The 17,817-nt window shown below is 41.8% G+C and overlaps 1 protein-coding gene across 5 annotated transcripts; it reads left to right on the forward strand.

Moving 5' to 3' along the window:
* The first annotated feature begins 266 nt into the window (after positions 1–266).
* Etfbkmt (electron transfer flavoprotein subunit beta lysine methyltransferase) lies at positions 267–8,873 on the forward strand. Of its 5 annotated transcripts, XM_010630821.3 has the most exons (5): positions 267–340; positions 1,868–1,957; positions 2,809–3,220; positions 7,059–7,189; positions 8,026–8,873. In XM_010630821.3, exons 3-5 carry the CDS (start codon positions 2,922–2,924, stop codon positions 8,367–8,369), a joined length of 774 nt encoding a protein of 257 aa, XP_010629123.1. In that variant the 5' UTR covers positions 267–340; positions 1,868–1,957; positions 2,809–2,921; the 3' UTR covers positions 8,370–8,873. The 5 variants fall into 5 exon arrangements, with proteins under 5 accessions (XP_010629123.1, XP_010629126.1, XP_010629125.1 ...); XM_010630824.3 differs by lacking the exon at positions 2,809–3,220 and having other exon boundaries at positions 1,868–1,968; XM_010630823.3 differs by lacking the exon at positions 2,809–3,220.
* Positions 8,874–17,817: the final 8,944 nt, after the last annotated feature.

Here is a 17,817-nt window from a genome sequence, read left to right on the forward strand (position 1 = left end):
AATGTGGAGCATAGTTTAGCAAACGCTAGGGTCTGTATCAGTCAGCAGCAATGCACATTTTTTGTGTGTATCAGGGATCAAACTCGGGACGCTGTGCTCGCGAGGAGAGCGGCGGATCCACTGATCGATATCCCCGGCGCACTGGCGATGCAATTTTTAAAAGAAAGAAAGGAAAGGAAGGCAAGGCGAAAGCGCTGCGGGAAGGAGGCGGGCCGCCCGGAAGCCGCCGCACTTGCGTTCCGCAGCCCTCAGCGGTCTGCGCAGGCGCACAGGCGGCCTCCTCAGGGCGAGTCCCAGGCCGCTGGGTGCTTTCCTTTTCTGGGTGGTGTTGCGAGCTCAGGTAAGGGTTGTGCCTGCCGCTGAGGGTGTTTGCAGGCCTGCTTTGAAGGAAGATGACGTGGTCACAAACAGTTTTTGGAATTTACCCCTTTCTACCCCGTCAGCTTTTCTAACATTTCAGACGTGTACCAAGAGATCCCCATATAATCCCTTCAGACTGAGTCCCCTTTGCTGCTGGCGGGGAAGGGGCAAGCGTTGTGTGGCAGACTACGTGGCGACCAAGCTCAAATTAATAATCCCCGCTCTGGCCGGCTTTATTTTAACCCTGAATGTGGAGGGAACGACCCAGTACTGCCGAGCAGAATTAGTCGAATAGATCCCAGCCGTCAGAGACCCCCACGGGTCCCCAGGGGTAAATCCCGTTTAAATTGCACCCTGCGTCAGCACCCTGACGAGCACCGCCCCCGACCCCCCAGGGGCCAGTTGAATCTCAGTGTCTAAAAGTGGAAGCTTATGTGCAAATATCTGGATTATTTTGAGAAGTTACAAGATCTGGCCACAAGTTCCTGCCTGTCCCCTTGAACTGATTTCAGTCTCCACTTTGCCACAGCCCTTCTTACCCCACAGGTGTCCTGCCTGACTTCTGCTTTGCTTGGGTGGTGTAAGAGGATTTATGCAAAACAGCTCAGAGTACCAAGCAGCTGGGTGTGTGCTTTGTGCTTAAGATGTTCCTTATTCCTACTTATTTTTTCTTAGTAAAGTTCAGTCACCAGCGATATAGAGATTTGTCCTTTTACTACAATTAAATTCATAAAAATATTTTTCTTGAAAACTTGATTGCATTGTTTTATGATAAACAATTTCTTAAAAGAAAGCATCTTAACATGTTGCACAGGCTACCCTTGAATTTATGGGTCCAACAGATCCTCCTGTCTCAGCTTCCCAAGGAGTGGGGATTACCACCAAACCTGACTGAGAGAGGACAAGCTGTAATGAAATAGTGTAGTCAGTACAATGTATTAACCCTCATTACTCTTGACTAGATTTTACAAAAGTGAAAACTGTATTTGCCTTAATAACTGCTGCGTTTCACCAGTAAAATATAAACTTCCTGAAGGTGGGGCATTTTGCTTATTTTGGGCTTTTATTTTGTTGAGGAATTGGCTCTTATTTTGTTCAAGCATTTGCCAAGCATGCCTGCTTGGAAGTTAATGATTTGTTCCATGTATGAAAGAACTTTAAAGGTATACCTTATTTTACAAGTTGTGATTGAATATATGTTGAATGTTTAAATTTTAAAAAATGTATCACAGTAAAAGACACATTGCCATTGGTCCCCCCAAAACTCCTCGTCACATTGAACACGTCTATGACATTGTTCCTGCCATTTTCTAAAGCAGTTCTGTGAGTCCTGTTTTGTGAGTGTCTTTAGAAAGTGTGATTAAAAAATATGGTGAATGCTGGTACCGTCCTCTAGTGGAAAGACAGGGTGGTCAAAACCTGTGTCCTTTTCTGCAACTGTATGACTCATGGCTCCTTCCCAAAAGTTAAAATGACCACAACAGGTAAACGTTTTGAATCAATGCAGGACATCAGAGCAGCCACAGCCGTGACTAAAGGAACTCCCAAAGAAGTTCTTCCAGAACCGCGTCAGGAAGTGGCAAAAATAATGGGATAAGTATGTTCAAGGTGAAGGGGGATATTTTAAGGGGGATTAGTGGCAATGTTTCTATTACTGTTATTTTTTTAAATTAAACATTTCACCAGGTGTGGTGATGCACACCTGTAATCTCAGCACTCTGGTGGCTGAGGCAGGAGGATTGCCTCGACTTCAAAGCCAAGCTGGGCTACATAGCGTGTTCAAGTCCTGCCTGAACTGCACGGCAAGAGCCTGCCTCAGAAAAACAAAAAAGACAACACGTACACGTAAACACACACTGTAATTTTCAATCACACCCTATATGTAACAGGCATACTTCTGAAGATTCTCTCAGTGGCAAATGCTTGGAGATCTTTCTGTATTTATGGTATGGGGTGTTGAACCTAGGGCCTCCACACTTTGCTACATCCCTGACCCTTTTATTTTTAAACTTTGAGACAGGATTTTGCTGAGTTGCTAAATTCCCTAGGGTAGCCTCAAACTTGTGATCCTCCTGCCTCAGCCACCCAGAGTGCTAGAATTATAGGCAAGTACCACCAGGCCTCCTGCCTTTTGTATGTATTTTTAAATTTTTTTTCCCCAGTGCTGGGGAATCAACCCAGACCCCCCCCCACACACACACACACTAGGCAAGCTCTCTACCACTGAGCTACATACTCAGACCTGCTTATATATTTGTTGTTCTAAATTGTTAAAAGATTTTGCTGTGAAAGGGAACTAGAATATTGGTGCACCAAAGCCCTCATCTGAAATGAACTTGTACTTGTGAATTGTCAGGCAGTGCTTATACTAGAATATTTTCTTATTATGTGCTAGGATCTGGAAATGTTGGTTAAGCTTGGAATTTTCGGTATTGTTTTTGTTTTTAGAGATCCAGAGATTCCGGTGGGGATCCAGTGAGAGACAGACCCCAGGTTCTTTCCCGACAAGGAGCAGCCTTACTCTCAGAGCTTCCGAGGGCCTGATCTTTGGGAAAGGACTGATGGCTGCTAGGCTAGGTTGGAAACGCTGGGGTCTCCTGCAGACTGTGACAAGCGGTAGCCTCTTCTTGTTTCCCCGGGGCCATTGTCCCCAGAGGGGAGTGGGAAGCATTCTGGACCCTGAGATGAGAGCCTTCGTGGAGGAGAACACCGAAGTCACTAGCAGTGGCAGCCTTACCCCTGAAATCCGATTGCGGCTTTTGACCCCCAGATGCAAGTTCTGGTGGGAGAGAGCTGACCTGTGGCCCCATGGCGATCCTTACTGGGCAATCTACTGGCCAGGAGGCCAGGCCCTGTCTAGGTACTGTCCTATCAAGTTGGGAACCTTTAAGGCTGTCACAGATCCTTTCTCCTTTCAGCATCTCCAACTTACGTTCTCCTGCCCCACACAACAGCAAAAGTCCAAATTTATGGAGACCTGCACTGACCCAGACTTGTCTGTGGTGGGAGTATCTGCCCATAGGCCAAAGGGAAAGGTTTGGCTTCCAGGAGGACTTCCAGAAAAGCTGCCTAAGTACAGTAATCACAGTTACCTAGGTGGCTGAGACATGAGGACTGCAAGTTTGAGGCCAGCCTGGGCAACTCAGTGAGATTCTCTCTCAAAATTGAAAAAAAAAAAAAAGCGTTGGGGTTATAGTTCAGTGGTATAAGACTTGCCTGGAAAGGCAAACTTGGGTTCAATCTCCAGTTCTGGAAAAATATAATTTAAAAAATTGCCCCCTCAAATCCCAAAGTCTTGTAATTCCTTTTTCTTTCTTTTCCTCTCCCTCAGTATTCTAGGATTGAACCCAGGGCATTTATAATAAGCTACGTCCTCAGCCCCTTGTTTAATTTTTAATTTTGAGACAAGATCTTGTTGAGTTGCCCAAGCTGGCCTCAAACTCCTGCTTCTGCCTCCCATTGTGCCGAGATTAAGGGTGTGCACCCCCATGCCCAGCTTGTTTTCTTTTTCTTTTTTTCCAGCTTTAATTGAGTTTATTGGTACATTTTAGGGATACAGTACAGTTACAAGTCTTGGTTCTTATTTTTTCCCCTTGTCAGCTTGATTTCTTATTTAGAGAAGTTTAGCCTTTTTTTTTTTTTTTGTACTTTGTGGCATAGTTTTACCTCCTTATCCAAGTTTATCAATGCATTTCCCCAAATATAGATCCCGCCCCATGAGAAATTGTCAGGCCAGCTCTCAAAATGTGAGGCGTCTGAGAGATCTAGAAGTCACACACTGTGCTTAGGTTGTGGGTATGGCCAGCACTGAGTTCCCAGACGGCACCTACAGACCCACTCCTGCCACCCTGCTTTAATCCTGTCAGCCGCCCCTCATGGCTGCTTCTCCGTGGAGCAGAAAGTGTGAGTGGGGCCATTCAAGGCTTCTCTCTTCTCTGGGTTCGTTGACGTCTCAAGTGAACTCCAGGTGCAGATCGGCATGTTTAGGGTCCCCCCGCCTTTCATCCCCTGTGCCACCAAGTCTTGGGGCATTTGCTCACATAGTCACACCATGCTTTTTATTAAAACACGGCCTCTGAAGCCGAGGCCAGAGCTTTTAGCATGTCGATGTGGTCTTGGCTGGAGCACTGATGGTGATTTAATCTGGTTATGCCTTGAAGTTATAGAACTGTGAAACGAGGAGGATAAGGGACTTCTGTTTCACACCAGTGGTGTGGCTTACAAAGTCCAAGATGTATGGAGGGTTATTTTGTGAAGACTAGGATAGGGTGGGATCTTGCTTAATTGCCCAGGCTGGCCTTAAGCCTTAAACTCAGATCCTCTTGTCACACTCAGTCTTTTGTGTAGCTAGGATTAACAGGTGTGTGCTGTTGTGCTCTGGCAATATATAAAAATATATATGCGTATTCCGCGCCCCCCCCAGTACTGTGCCACCTACCCTGTATATAGTTTTAAATGTAAGCATAGAGGTTTGTTGGAGGGGAGGACTCTGAGAACTAGAAAGTTTTTCATATGGTATTGAACACTTTTAACTTTCTGATTGTCGTAGTGCCAGATTTTCAAGCTTTAGTTACATCATATTTTAAAGATGCTGACATTTTAAATGATGTCTGTTAAAGCGATTGTGTATCAACTTGAAATGTCATCAACCTCCTGAAGAGGCTGAGTTAGAGATCATACACTCGTGGCCCATAGTTGTGTTGTATTTGGCCCATACTTTGTAATTTTTTGGAAAATTACTTTCTAACACTTACAACTTGAGAGATTTTATGTAAGACTTCACTTTGCTTTGAAAAACAGGGTACTAACAATGGTATCCTTCACGTATTTATTTATGTTTTGTGTATGTGGGATTGAACCAGGGCCTCTCACATGCTAGGCAAGTGCTGCAGGGCTGAGCTACATCTTCAGCCCTTTTTAAAATTTTATTTTGAGACAGGGACCGACTAAGTCACGAAGTTGTCCAGGTAGCCTCAAACTTGCAGTTTTCCTGCTTCAGCCACCCAAGTACCTGACATTACAGGTATGTGCCACCACTCTAGACCCAATAGCACTGTGGTTCGGTGAGCCAACAATCAGTTGAAGACAAGCAGCACCTTCAGAAAGGGTACTGACACTCCTACTTTCCCAGAGTCCCCACTGTTCTTATTTCTTAACTCCTATTTTTCTACCTCTTAGACCAAATGTCATCTGACATTTATTATTTCAGCATTTCTTCATCCGTTACCCCCTGTTTGGTCCAAATTCCTTGGTCGAACTGTGCTTTGTTTTGTGCCTTACCAAAGAGGAGACTGTAGTGCAACTCACATGTCAAAAGTCACTCTGTAGGGTTGGGTGTGATGGTACACGCCTATGATCTCTGCACTCCAGAGGCTGAGGCAGGAGGATCACCTTGAGTTTGAGGACAGTCTGGGCTACTTAGTGAGTTCAGTGCCAGCCTGAACTACAAAGCGAGACCCTGTCTCACCCCCCCCTGCCACCAAAAAGTCACTCTATGAGGGCCAGGTGCGGTGGTGTGCCTCTGTAATCCCAGCAGTTGGGAAGCTGAGGCAGGAACATCACAAATGAAGGCTGCCATGGGCAATTTAGTGAGACCCTGTCTCAAAATTTTAAAATAACAAAGGACTGGGGATGTAGATCAGTGATAGTGTCCCTGGGTTTCATCCACAATACAGCCAAAGAACAATTAACCAAGAAAACAAGAACACAAAGAAACAAACCAAGGGGGAAAAATATCACTCTGTGATACACAATCAAAAGGATACAGTAAATTTGGATGTAATTTACTTGGTCCTACTGGTAGCAGTATTTGTCAGTCTTAGCTCCTGGCATTTAGTAGTTTCTGGATTATGTTTTTTGTTTGTTTGTTTGTTTTTGTTTTTTGAGACAGGGTCTCACTATGTAGTTGAGACTGACCTGGAACTTACTGTGTAGCCCCGGCTGGTCTCAAACTCACAGCGATCCTCCTGCCTCAGCCTCCTGAGTGCTGGGATTACAGGTGTGCACCACCATACCCGGCTTCTAGATTATGGTTTAAGTGCCCAAAACTCTTATTTCCAGTGTTGGGGTTCAAACCAGGACTTCATGCCTACTAAGTAAGCCCTCTACCAGTGAACTACACTTTTAGTCCTATTTTTTTTTTTTTTTTTTTTTTTTGTTTTTTAGTGAAGCCAGGCATGGTGGCACAGACCTGTAATCCCAGCACTTTAGGTGGTTGAGGCAGGAAGATTGACAGTTCAGACTCACCCTCAGGCAACCTAACCACTTAGCAAGACCCTGTCTCAGGGGGAAAAAAAAAAGGAGGGGTGGTGGGGATGTGGTCAGTGAGAATGTCCTGGGTTCAATCTGTAGTACCCCAAAAAGAACAAGCAGAAAAGCTGATTTGAAGCACATGATTAGTATGGGGCTGCTCTTTCAGTTGCTGAACGGAATGACAGTTGTCCTCACCACCTCTGCCATGCATGGAAGATTGGCCTGTGTTTCAGTGTGGTCCAGGGTAACTTACAAATTGGACCAAGTTCATCTGCCAGATTCTACTTCTTTGCCCTTTCTGTTCACGAATATCTATATCATCTATATCTATATCTATATCTATATCTATATCTATATCTAAATCTATATATATATATATATCTATATCTCTTACTGACCTTTTTCCCTCTCCCTGATATACATCTTGTCCTTTCTTTCTAACTTAGGTATCTTTTGGATAATCCAGATGTTGTCAGGGGAAAATCCGTGTTGGATCTTGGGAGTGGATGTGGAGCTACAGCTATTGCTGCTCAGATGAGCGGCGCATCGAGGATCTTGGCCAACGACATAGACCCTGGTGAGGATTTTATGTCTAAAAATGTGTGACGCTTATCTTCTTGTTTTCTCAGGATAAGTATGTATAGGCGCTCCGGTGCAAGAGTTTACGGCTGTGTGTGTTTGTCATCTGCTATTGTGAGTGTTCAGTGGGACATTGTGTGTGGGAGTCTTATCTGAGGCCTCAGCTGATAAATGCATTTTTTCCTAGGAAGAATAGCATTTATATTTCCCAGGCCTCCTGGAGGGACACCACCCTGGGAGTGCTGATGTTAGTTTCTGAGTTAGGTGATTCCCCTGAAATATGGAAGAAATGTTTATGTGACCCCAAACTCAGTTTAAGCGAGGCCTGTGTCTTTGTGGGAGACTTATATTGGTTTGGACCGGAATTGGGACAAATAGGTTTTTATTTCATCTCATTGTCTTCTGGTCCACCCTTACACTGATGATTCAGCCCTTAGGAGCCCTTGCTTTATGTGGGGGGGGGTCTCAGTTCTAACACGCTGCCTTGCTAATAGCCACAGGCTTGTTTCCCTGTCCACAGGAAAAAACAAACAAAACACTGCAGACATCCTAGGATTGTTAAGAGTGAATCTTCTCAAACCCCAACATTTCCAGGTGTTCTGCATTGTTTCTTTTGTTTTTAGAATATCTAGACATGTACTTGGAGATTGCAGTATATAATGTATATTAGCATAAAATTTCAATTTCTTGATCCAAAAAAGAAAAACCCTATGTTTAATACAAAGGAAAACAACATCACGAGGAAGTTTTAAAAAGTATTTAGGTTAATCAGCGGGGGATCAAAACAGTCTGTGGTGTGTCCAATGTACCAATTCATCTTATGCTTTTGTACAGTTGCAGGAATGGCTATTACACTAAACTGCGAATTGAATCAACTCAGTCCTTTTCCCATTTTAACCAAAAACATTCTTAGCGTGGAACAAGATCAGTGGGACCTTGTCGTCCTTGGAGATATGCTTTATGATGAAGCCCTGGCCGACAGTCTTCACGGGTGGCTGAAGAGGTCCACTTGGACCTTCGGGACTCAAGTGCTCATCGGCGACCCTGGCCGGTCCCCATGCAGTGGGCACAGCATTTGGCATGAACTGCGCAAGGTGGCAGAATACTCACTTCCAGAGGCCACTAAGCAGCAAAACAACGGGCTGACAAGTAGCGCAGTGTGGGATTTCCAGCCTTGAGCTGTCAGAGTGCTTGTAAGTATCAATGTTTGCTTTGGCCTTAATCCCCCCCAAAACATTTTCCCTTTAAGAAACACTCTCCCAGTCAGTGGCATATCTTGGTTCCCAAATATAAAGGTTTCAAGTTTTGTCAGTTGACCTCCGTCACAAACCAGTGCTGCATTTGTAAGGGTGCCAGCTGTGCAGATCTCCATCTGCAAATATTTGTCTAGTGTTACTGCTCCAGGGACATGATTATGGGAAGCAGTACCAATGGTGGTAGCATGTAATTCCAGGAGTGGGGAAGAATAACTATGGTACCACAATCTGTCTGTCTAGCTGGGGACTTTGTGGTACTGGAGATTAAACCCAGATCCTCAGGCAGGCTAGGCAAGTGCTATACCACTGAGCTACAACCCCATCTTATGATGTATCTTTGAATTAAACAAGCAAAATACAAAATATAGAATACTGGCTTTTTTATTCATAGTGCTGAGGTGTGCACTCAGGGCCTTATCACTGAGCTCCATCCCTAGTGAACTCACCTTTTTCTTCTTCTTTTTTTTTTTTTTTTTTTTTTTTTTTTTTTTCTGAGACAGGATCTTGATAAGTCACTGATTTGTCCACTCTGGGCTCAAACTTGTGATCCTCTTGTCTCAGCCTCCCAGAGTGCTGAGATTGTAGGTGTGCAATACTGTGCCTGACAGAATACTGGTTTTGTTTTTAAGTATAATATAGAGTATTTAGAGGTGAGGCCACTTTGTAGCTGAGAAATTTTTTCCCCAGGCTTTAATTTCTTTATGTATAAAATTGAACAGATCTCATCTCAATGATTATTGTATTAAATCAACATATAAGGTGCCTAATAGAGTACTGAGTACATGGTAAGGCCTCAACAGCTAACTGCAAAAGGTCATACTACTTAGTAAGTACCTGCACATAGTGTTCACATATTTTAGCTGCTACTAGTTGCTGTCACCTGATTTTTTTTTGTTCTAAAACTCTACCTTGGCTTCCAGTGATATGATAACAGAAAAAAGTCCATGGAGAGTACTGTTAAATCTCTCTCCAGTTGGATCCTGACGTACTTTTCTGTTCTTACAGTACTTGCCCCTTACCCACCAGAATTTTTGCAGTGCTTGCTCCCCATGCCCCCCTGCCTCAGTGCCTTTGCTCATGCTCTTTCTGCTTTTAGAAACTGTCATAATTGTGCTGCTTCTTCAGGCTGCCCTGCTGCTGCCCTATTCCCAGATGTACACTTATGGCTCAGGTTAAATTCAAGCTCCTCCATTGACGGGAGCAGGCTGGAACTAATGCCACCCTCTGTGTCACCACAGCACTTCACATTTAGCTGTGGGAAGTGTACGTTTTATCCTCATTATGGAAATGCACAGCCACGTTTTCCTCTTCCACTGGACAGAACCCCTGTGTTCTGCATATCTTTGCACATGCCTAAGTCCCTGACCAAGTTTCTCATAAGTAGAAACCTGAGGGAAATTATTTGGTGAGGTAATTGTTCATCTGAAGGAAATAATTTAAACAAATGATATCTGAAATGGAATGTCATTTCCTCTCACAACACTTAACCAGCCTCTAATCTACTCAGCAGACTGTGATGGGTGGAGGGGGTTTCCTGACCAGTGGTTGGGATTACTTTACCAGTGGTGGCGAACCTATGGCACATGTGCCACAGCAGACTGTTTGTTATCATTGAAAGCCCTAAAAGGTTCGCCATCACTGACTTATACTATAGAGTCAGTATTTGTGAATTTGTGCAAAGCTAAAATGTATTTGCAACCCTAAAAGCACAGCTCAAGGTACTTTCATAATCATGGATCTGTCCAAAGTGGGGAAAAACCAGAGCCTTGTATGTGTTCCACTGAATGAGGTGGAACAAGCCAGGCTCTGCCATCTTGTTTCAGCTCAGCCCTAACAAAGTGTTCTTTCCACAGTCTATTTTGTGCTGTGTTTTTCACTTTTGTGTGTGTGTGTGTGTGTGTGTGTGTGTGTGTGTGTGTGTGTGTGTGTGTGTGTGCGTGCTCCTTTTTTTGGGATTGCTCTTTAAAATGGTTCCCAAGCGAAGAGCTGGGAATGTGGCACACACATGTAATCCCACCACGCAGACTGAGGCAGAATGATTGCTACAAATCAAGGCCAGCCTGGGCTACATAGTGAGTTCGAGGCCAGCCTGACTATATTAGCGAGACCCTGTCCCAAAAACCAGAACAATGAAATGGTCCCCGAGCATAGACCAGAACGGCTGGTTAGTCTCCTGAGGCGAGAAGGGTCTAAGAAAACTCAAGGTCAGGTCATTCAGGCCTGTGTTACGTACAGTGTGGTTAGTCATGAGGTCCATGTTAATGATTCAGTAACCGGACACAGTGTCTAAATAGAAACACACATAAAACAAGGTTATGTGTTGATCAGTGGACAAAAACCGTGAAAAGGGTCTGACAAGTACCTAACTCTGTATGATCCCTAGAAAAACTAATTCAGGGTTCACAGTGATTTTATACACTAAAACTACCAGAAAACTGAAGCATCAACTGATTATATCAGATAAACCATGCAAGCACCCAGGAATACACTCTTGTAGTCAAGCCCCCAAATAAGGAAACAAAAATTGCCCTCCTTGGGCAGTAACACTGTGGAATCACTCACAGTCTTGCAAGAGCTTCGTGCTCTCCCGGCTGCCAACAAGAAGAAAGAAAAGGAATCAACAGGCCAGGGGCTGCCGTGGTGAAATGGAGGGATATCGCTATTTTCTCTTTGGAGAAATCTAATGTTTGAGAGCTACTTTACTATTTCCTGCCTCATACTTGCTTTTAACTATCTCGATTTAGGTAAGAGGCCTCAGAGGTATTCTGTGCAAGGCCTCTGGCAAGACCAGTGTATACCACTGTACATATCAGCTTGACATGACTGTAGCTGTGTTGATTGTAACCTCCATTTTGCCTAGTGGGTCACCCCAACTTGAATTCCAAGCCCTGTAGGATAAACACAGGCATTAAGATAGCCACGCATCTTTTTTTTTTTTTTGCCACCCATTGATACCAAGACTTTCTTAACTACATCTGACATATGAATAGTTTTGGCTTTTGCAAGGCTAGGGATCAAATCTTTGGTCCTTCACATGCTAGATGAGTGTTCCACTGTGGAGCCTGAGCTCCAGCCCACAAGTAAGTTTTTTTTAAGAAAGCCTGTGTACATTGCACTTGGCCGTACCCCACCTTTATTTAGCTTAACGTATAAACTCCTCCTCCTGCCTCAGTTTGTGGAGATCCTCAAGTTGTGCTGCCAGCAGATATAATGTCCAAAATTCCCTAATAAATTGCGTTGTGCAATCCTGGATTTTTCTGCCTTGTTCTTCATGTTCTTGGCACTTTCTGCCATTGGCAGCTGGTTTTTATACACTGGATCTTCCTGGAACAACCTGAAGACAACCCCAAGTCCCACTTTTCTAAGCAAATAACACATTCTGTAATTTATTAAAATTCATAAGGAATAAGACAATTTAAATACCACCAAATCATCCTAAAATTTGAAAATGCCTCATAAGTCACATTTCCCTTGCAAAAAGGTAACTTTGAGGCAAAAACAGCTTCTGGACATCAGTGTGAAACTGCTTCCCACTTTTGACAGACCTGCTGCCAACATATAAAATGGGGAGAAACTTAAAAAAAAGAGGTAACTCTACAATCAGGAACAAGGCAAGGATGCCCATTATCGCGTTATCACTGTAAGAACATAATCTAGATGTATGTCTCACCAAGTCAAAGAAAAAAATTGAGAGCAAAGGAGGTAGACAGGAGGAATGTTTGTTAGGAAGAGAAAAATAGCCTACAGTAGTCAGGAAGGGACCTGGAAGTGAGTTGCCATGACGACTTTGTCTAGAAGTTTTTATACCAAAAACTGACCGGGGTTCAGGACCCGAGTTCAATCCCCAGTAATAAAAAAGAACCAGGGTTCAGATCACTCTGACTTAGACTGTGGACTACTGGTCACCTATAGGGCTAAAACAAGCTTCTTTGAAGTTGAAACGGGCCTACGAGGTGTCCATGCACGTAACAAATGTGTGTCTGCATGTGCCTCTTGGCCTCTGTATTATCTAAGTGGTTTATTTTTCCCCAATGAGTTTATTGGTACATTTAAAGCAAACAAAACAGTTACATTTATCACTGGGATCTTGTACCTTTACACGATTTGTGTTGGTTCTTATTTTTTACCCATACCCCTGCTCTCCCTTCACCTACTTCACCCTTCCTTATTTACAAAGATTTTGTTCCATTTTTTCACATTTTTTATTTTGCCTTATTTCTTTTCCCCTCTCCTTCCCACTTACTCTTTAGCCATTTTCTTCCTATTTCACAAAATCAACTATACCATTTGAACCTTTTAGTTTTTCATACCAGAGAAACAAGTTGATATTTACTCAAGAGAGTCCTATTTATTTCACTTGAGTATAGCCTTGATGTGCATCCATTTAGCTATAAATGTATCTAGTTTCTCATTCTTTATGGCTGAGTAGTACTCCATTTTGTAGAAAAACCACATCGTCTTTATCCATTCGCCAGTTGATGGGCATTTGGGTTGTGTCCAAGTTTTAGTTATTACAAACTATGCTGCTATAAACATTGGTGTGCATATATCATGGTGTTATGATTCTTTTAATTCTTTTGGAAAGATGCCCAGCACAGGGATGCCTGGATAAAATGGAACCTCTAGTCCCAGCTCTTTGAGGTATCTCCATATTGATTTCCATAGTGGTTGCACTAGTCTGCACTCCCACCAACAATGGAGAAGGGTTCCTTTCTCCCCGTAACCCCACCAACATTTGTTATTGAGTGATTTCTTGATAGTAGCCATTCTTTGTGGGGTGAGGTGGAATCTCAGTGTTGTTTTCATCTGCATCTCTTGAATGACCAGTGGTGTGGAACATTCTTTCATATATTTTCTTGCTGCTTTTACTTCTTTGTCTGAGAAATCTCTGTTCACTGAAAACTACAGCACTCTGAAAAAAGAGACCAAAGAGGGTATAAGAAAATGGAAAGATATCCCCTGCTCCTGGGCAGGAAGAATCAACATAGTGAAAATGACCATACTACCAAAACTGCTATACAGATTCAATGCAATGCCGATTGAAATTCCAACACTATATTTCTCAGAACTAGAAAAAAGAATCCAAAAATTCATTTGGAACCAGAAGAGACCTAGAATAGCAAAAGCCATCCTAGTCAACAGACACATGGCAGCGGGTATAACAATTTGAAACTATACTTTATTTATCTGCTTTGTTACTTCCTATGCTATCAGTTCAGGGTGTCCAGATGGTTGACTGTCAGACTTTTCCACCTCATTTCCCCCAGAGTTTACCTTTGGTGGGGTAGAAGTCTGTGTTTGTGTCTTGTTTAAATGCCTTCTCATTTCTACTTTTGTCGTTAGTATTGTCCTTGGATTAATTACTGGGTTAATACTTCAAACTTCCAGATGTAGCTGGTCTTTTGGTTTTGAGTCTCTAATGACTCTGAGGCAGTCTCGTTTTTGTTACACCAGGGAGGACAACTGATTAGATCAATCACAACACCTTAGCCCAAGTGATACAATGAGCACCATAGCAGCATCAAGCACAGCTTAGAAAATGACAATTTGTGATAGCTATTAATCTATCACCTTTAACTGTGTGAATTAAATCAAAATTGAGGGGGCCAGGGCTTTAGCTCAGTGGTTCTGGCACCTGCTTCGCAAGTGTAGAGACCCGAGTTCTATCCCTGGTACCAGGGGGAAAAAAAAAACTTCCTAGTAAATCAAAATTGAGGACCAGCCTGAAAAATGTTTATAGTGAATAAACTCTTCAATATAGCAACTTTAGCATTCAGGATGGGAATTTAGAAGGAGTTGGGGAGGGAGGCTAGAGACTGTAATCACTTTCTTTTAGAACTAATGGCAATTGAGAGAAGGAAAAAGAGAAGAAAAGGAAAAGAAAAAAAAATTACAATTACAATGGGAACCGGAACAAAAAGGGAGAGTAGGGCCCGGGATTTAGCTCAGTGGTTCCGCCACCTGCCTCATAAGTGCAAAGTCCTGAATTCGATTCCCATTACCAAAAAAAAAAAAAAAAAAAAAAAAAAAAAGCAAAGGCAGTAATAAAGATCAAGATGGGAGAGAGAGAATGAGAAAGAAGATAAGAAAAAGAACATAAAAATTGGGAAAATTTTGAGAAAAGAAAAATAAAAAATTTTAAATGATTAAAGATATGAGAAAAATATCACTTTGAAAATAAAAAATACAAAGAGAAATAGAGGGCCTCCTTCGGGGTATGCCTCTGTTGACACAATAGACAGCACGGGCAGGAGTGTACAGATCTAAGTTAATTGGTCTCAGCAAGCCAGCAGCTGTCCCCTGAGGTTCAGGCTGATTTTTGTCTGCAAGGCCCAAGTTGAGATCTCTGACATCCTGCTGAAGAGAGGACCCAAAAAGAACCCTAGGCAATTCAGCCATCTGATCATTGACAAAGAGGCCAAAAATACACACCAGAGGAAAGATAGTCTCTTTAACAAATGGTGCTGGGCAAGCTGGCTAGCCACATGTAGAAGATTTAATCTAGAGTTCTAGACCCATATTTCTCACCATGTACTAAACTAAAATCAAAATGGATCAAAGATCTAAATATTAAAACACAAACACATAATCTTCTGGAAGATAAAATAGGTAAAACTCTTGAAGAATGTTATAAGTGTAGATAAGGACTTTCTGAAAAAAACTTGAAATGCCCAAAACATAACGTCAAGAATCAGCCAATGAAATCTTACCAAACTAAAAGTTTCTGCACAGCAAAGAAACCAATTAGCAGAGTGAAGAGGCAACTTTGAAATTGGAAAATCATTTTGACAGCTATTCTTCAGACAAAGGACTAATATCTAGAGATATGAAGAAAAAAAAAAGACCCAATAAAAAATGAGCAAGTGAAGTGAATAGATGCTTTTAAGGAGTAAAAGTACAAATGGCCAATAAATACACTAAAAAATGTTCAGCATTTCTGGCCATTAATGAAATGCAAATTAGAACAACAACAAGAGTCTATCTTACTCCAGAAAGCAAGGTTATCATTAAGAAATCAAATAGTAACAAATGTTGGCAAGGTTATGGGGAAAAATAAACCCTTTTACGCTGATGGTGGGACTGTAAACTAGTACAACCATTATGGAAATCAGTATGGAGATTCCTCAAAAAACTAAAAAGAGAAATTCCATTTGACTCGGCTATTCCCCTTCTATGTATTTTCTTGGAAGAGTTAAAGTACCCTATTATAGTGGTACATGCACATTCATGTTTATAGCAGCACAATTCATAATAGCTAAATCTTGGAAGCAGGCTATATATGTCCATCAACAGAGGAATACAGAAAATGTATTTATGCACATTGGAGTACTACCATGTTATAAAGAAGGATAAGCTTTGTTATTGTAGACCAATGGATGTACTTTGATGTCATAATATTAAGTGAAAAAAAAAATAAAACACACAAGTTAAGTATCACATAGTTTCTCTTATAGGAAAAGCCCAAAATCAGGCTGGGGACTTAGCTCAGTGGTGCCGCTGCATGCCTCACAAGCACAAGGTCCCAAGTTTGATTCCCAGTACCAAAAAAAAAAAGAAAGAAAAAAACCCAAAATAAAGAGCAAAATAAAAGGTAGATAATAAGAATTAGGGGGATGGATCTTGGCAAAAGGGAAGGAGGTCAAGAGATTGAGGCAGGGGGAGGGGAAAGAGTGAAAAAATGTGTTAGGATGTGCTGTGTAAATGCACCAAATCCCCACAAGAAATGTAATCATTATGTACTGCAAACATGTACTAATGAAAACAAAAAGAAATTGAAGAAAAATGGAAACTGGCTTCCTTTCTTCAGGAATCCCACGTTCAAATCTAGGAGCATTAATGGAGTTCCATCCTGTATCTTCTTAATTCTCCCCCAAGGAGGTTGAAATATGTTTGTTTGTTGGACAAAACAGTCACCCAGATACAGAACTGTTGAAAAACTTTTAAGCACATCCAGAAGCAAAAGCAGAGGAGGAAGAACGAATCAGAAATCAAGGGCAAGAAAAGTAAGATCCAAAATAAAGATAATAGAAGATGCACAGAAAGACATCTGATGAATTTTTCCTTTAAAATCTTTAAACACAAAAAAATAAAATCTTTAAATACCGCAGTATCAAATGGCCTAAGTAGCTAAAGCCAATCATATTACTACTACAAAGGTGAAGGAGTAAGTGGAAAGCACATAAGGAAAAAAGTTAATGGCACAGTGAGAGTTTGATCTTTGAAATACAAATGAAAACACAGAAGACAATTACTGTAGTGTACTTAGGAGTCCATCACTAGCAAGGGACTGCACTCTCACTCAAGGTAGCACTTGCTGGATGCTGTCGTTCCAATCAGAAAGCTGGAAAAATTTCTAAAGAGATAGCATATGGATTCTGCTACCATGGATGTTAAACTGCCATGGTCCAAATTTAAGTTTCTTGGTTCAAAGGGCTCAGGGCTGTGATTTAACAAGGAGAGGACAGCACTATGGTATTCAAGGAACACAGTACACCAAGGGGACCCTCCTTCTTGTTTCTTTGCTTATGATGCACATGGCCTTGAGCCAATGCTAGATAATGGATTTAAGAATTCTTAAAATCCTTTCCTCTACGTCTCCACTCCTGAGGCAAGGGAGGGCCTTGGTTCATTGAAACTCTTGTGTTAGAATTCACATTTTCCCAAAAGTCCATAATATTAAACCATCAAGCTACTGATGAAAGTCCAAATTCTCTTCAAACTCTTTTTAAAAACACTGTTGACTCTACATACCTAAAAGCCATCCTATAGATACTAAAGTGTCCTGCAGCAGAGTGGAGAGGCCAGGTGTTGCCTGCATTCTTAGGTAAAAGATATTCCATCCGTTGGCCAGTTTCCAGAGTACCGAAAGACTGAAAGTACATTTGTACTTTCAGAGTTTTGAGTTTTCTTTAATTCTTTCCTGTAGGGCTGCTCCTCCTATCATTTAAGTCAGATACCTCCATATATAAGAGGATAAAGATTAGTACTTTAGGGCCAGGGATGTAGCCTATTGGTGCTGTGCCTGCCTGGCAAGTGCAAGGTCCTGAGTTTGATCCCTGGTACCTAAAAAAAAAAAAAATTAGAACTTAAAAGTAATTAAGTCAGAACATTATTTAGGCTTTTTTTTATTAACTTCATTTGATCCAATATTTAATTTAATGCTAACTTTAAATATTGCTTTTAAAAATATTTAATTCCAATGCTAATAGTGCTTTCCAAGAAATGTTTTCTTCAAAATCTGCATAACAAAGCCAACCCAACTTTTATTTAGGACACTCAAGTGTGTGACTATAATGTGTGGAATAAGAATTTAAATAGAGACATTAAGTCCAAACACAGTGTGCGTAATTCAGCTATATCTTATATATAT

This window comes from Fukomys damarensis, unplaced genomic scaffold (assembly GCF_012274545.1).
Source record: "Fukomys damarensis isolate Sample0158 unplaced genomic scaffold, DMR_v1.0_HiC HiC_scaffold_14, whole genome shotgun sequence".
Lineage (NCBI taxonomy): Eukaryota > Metazoa > Chordata > Mammalia > Rodentia > Bathyergidae > Fukomys > Fukomys damarensis.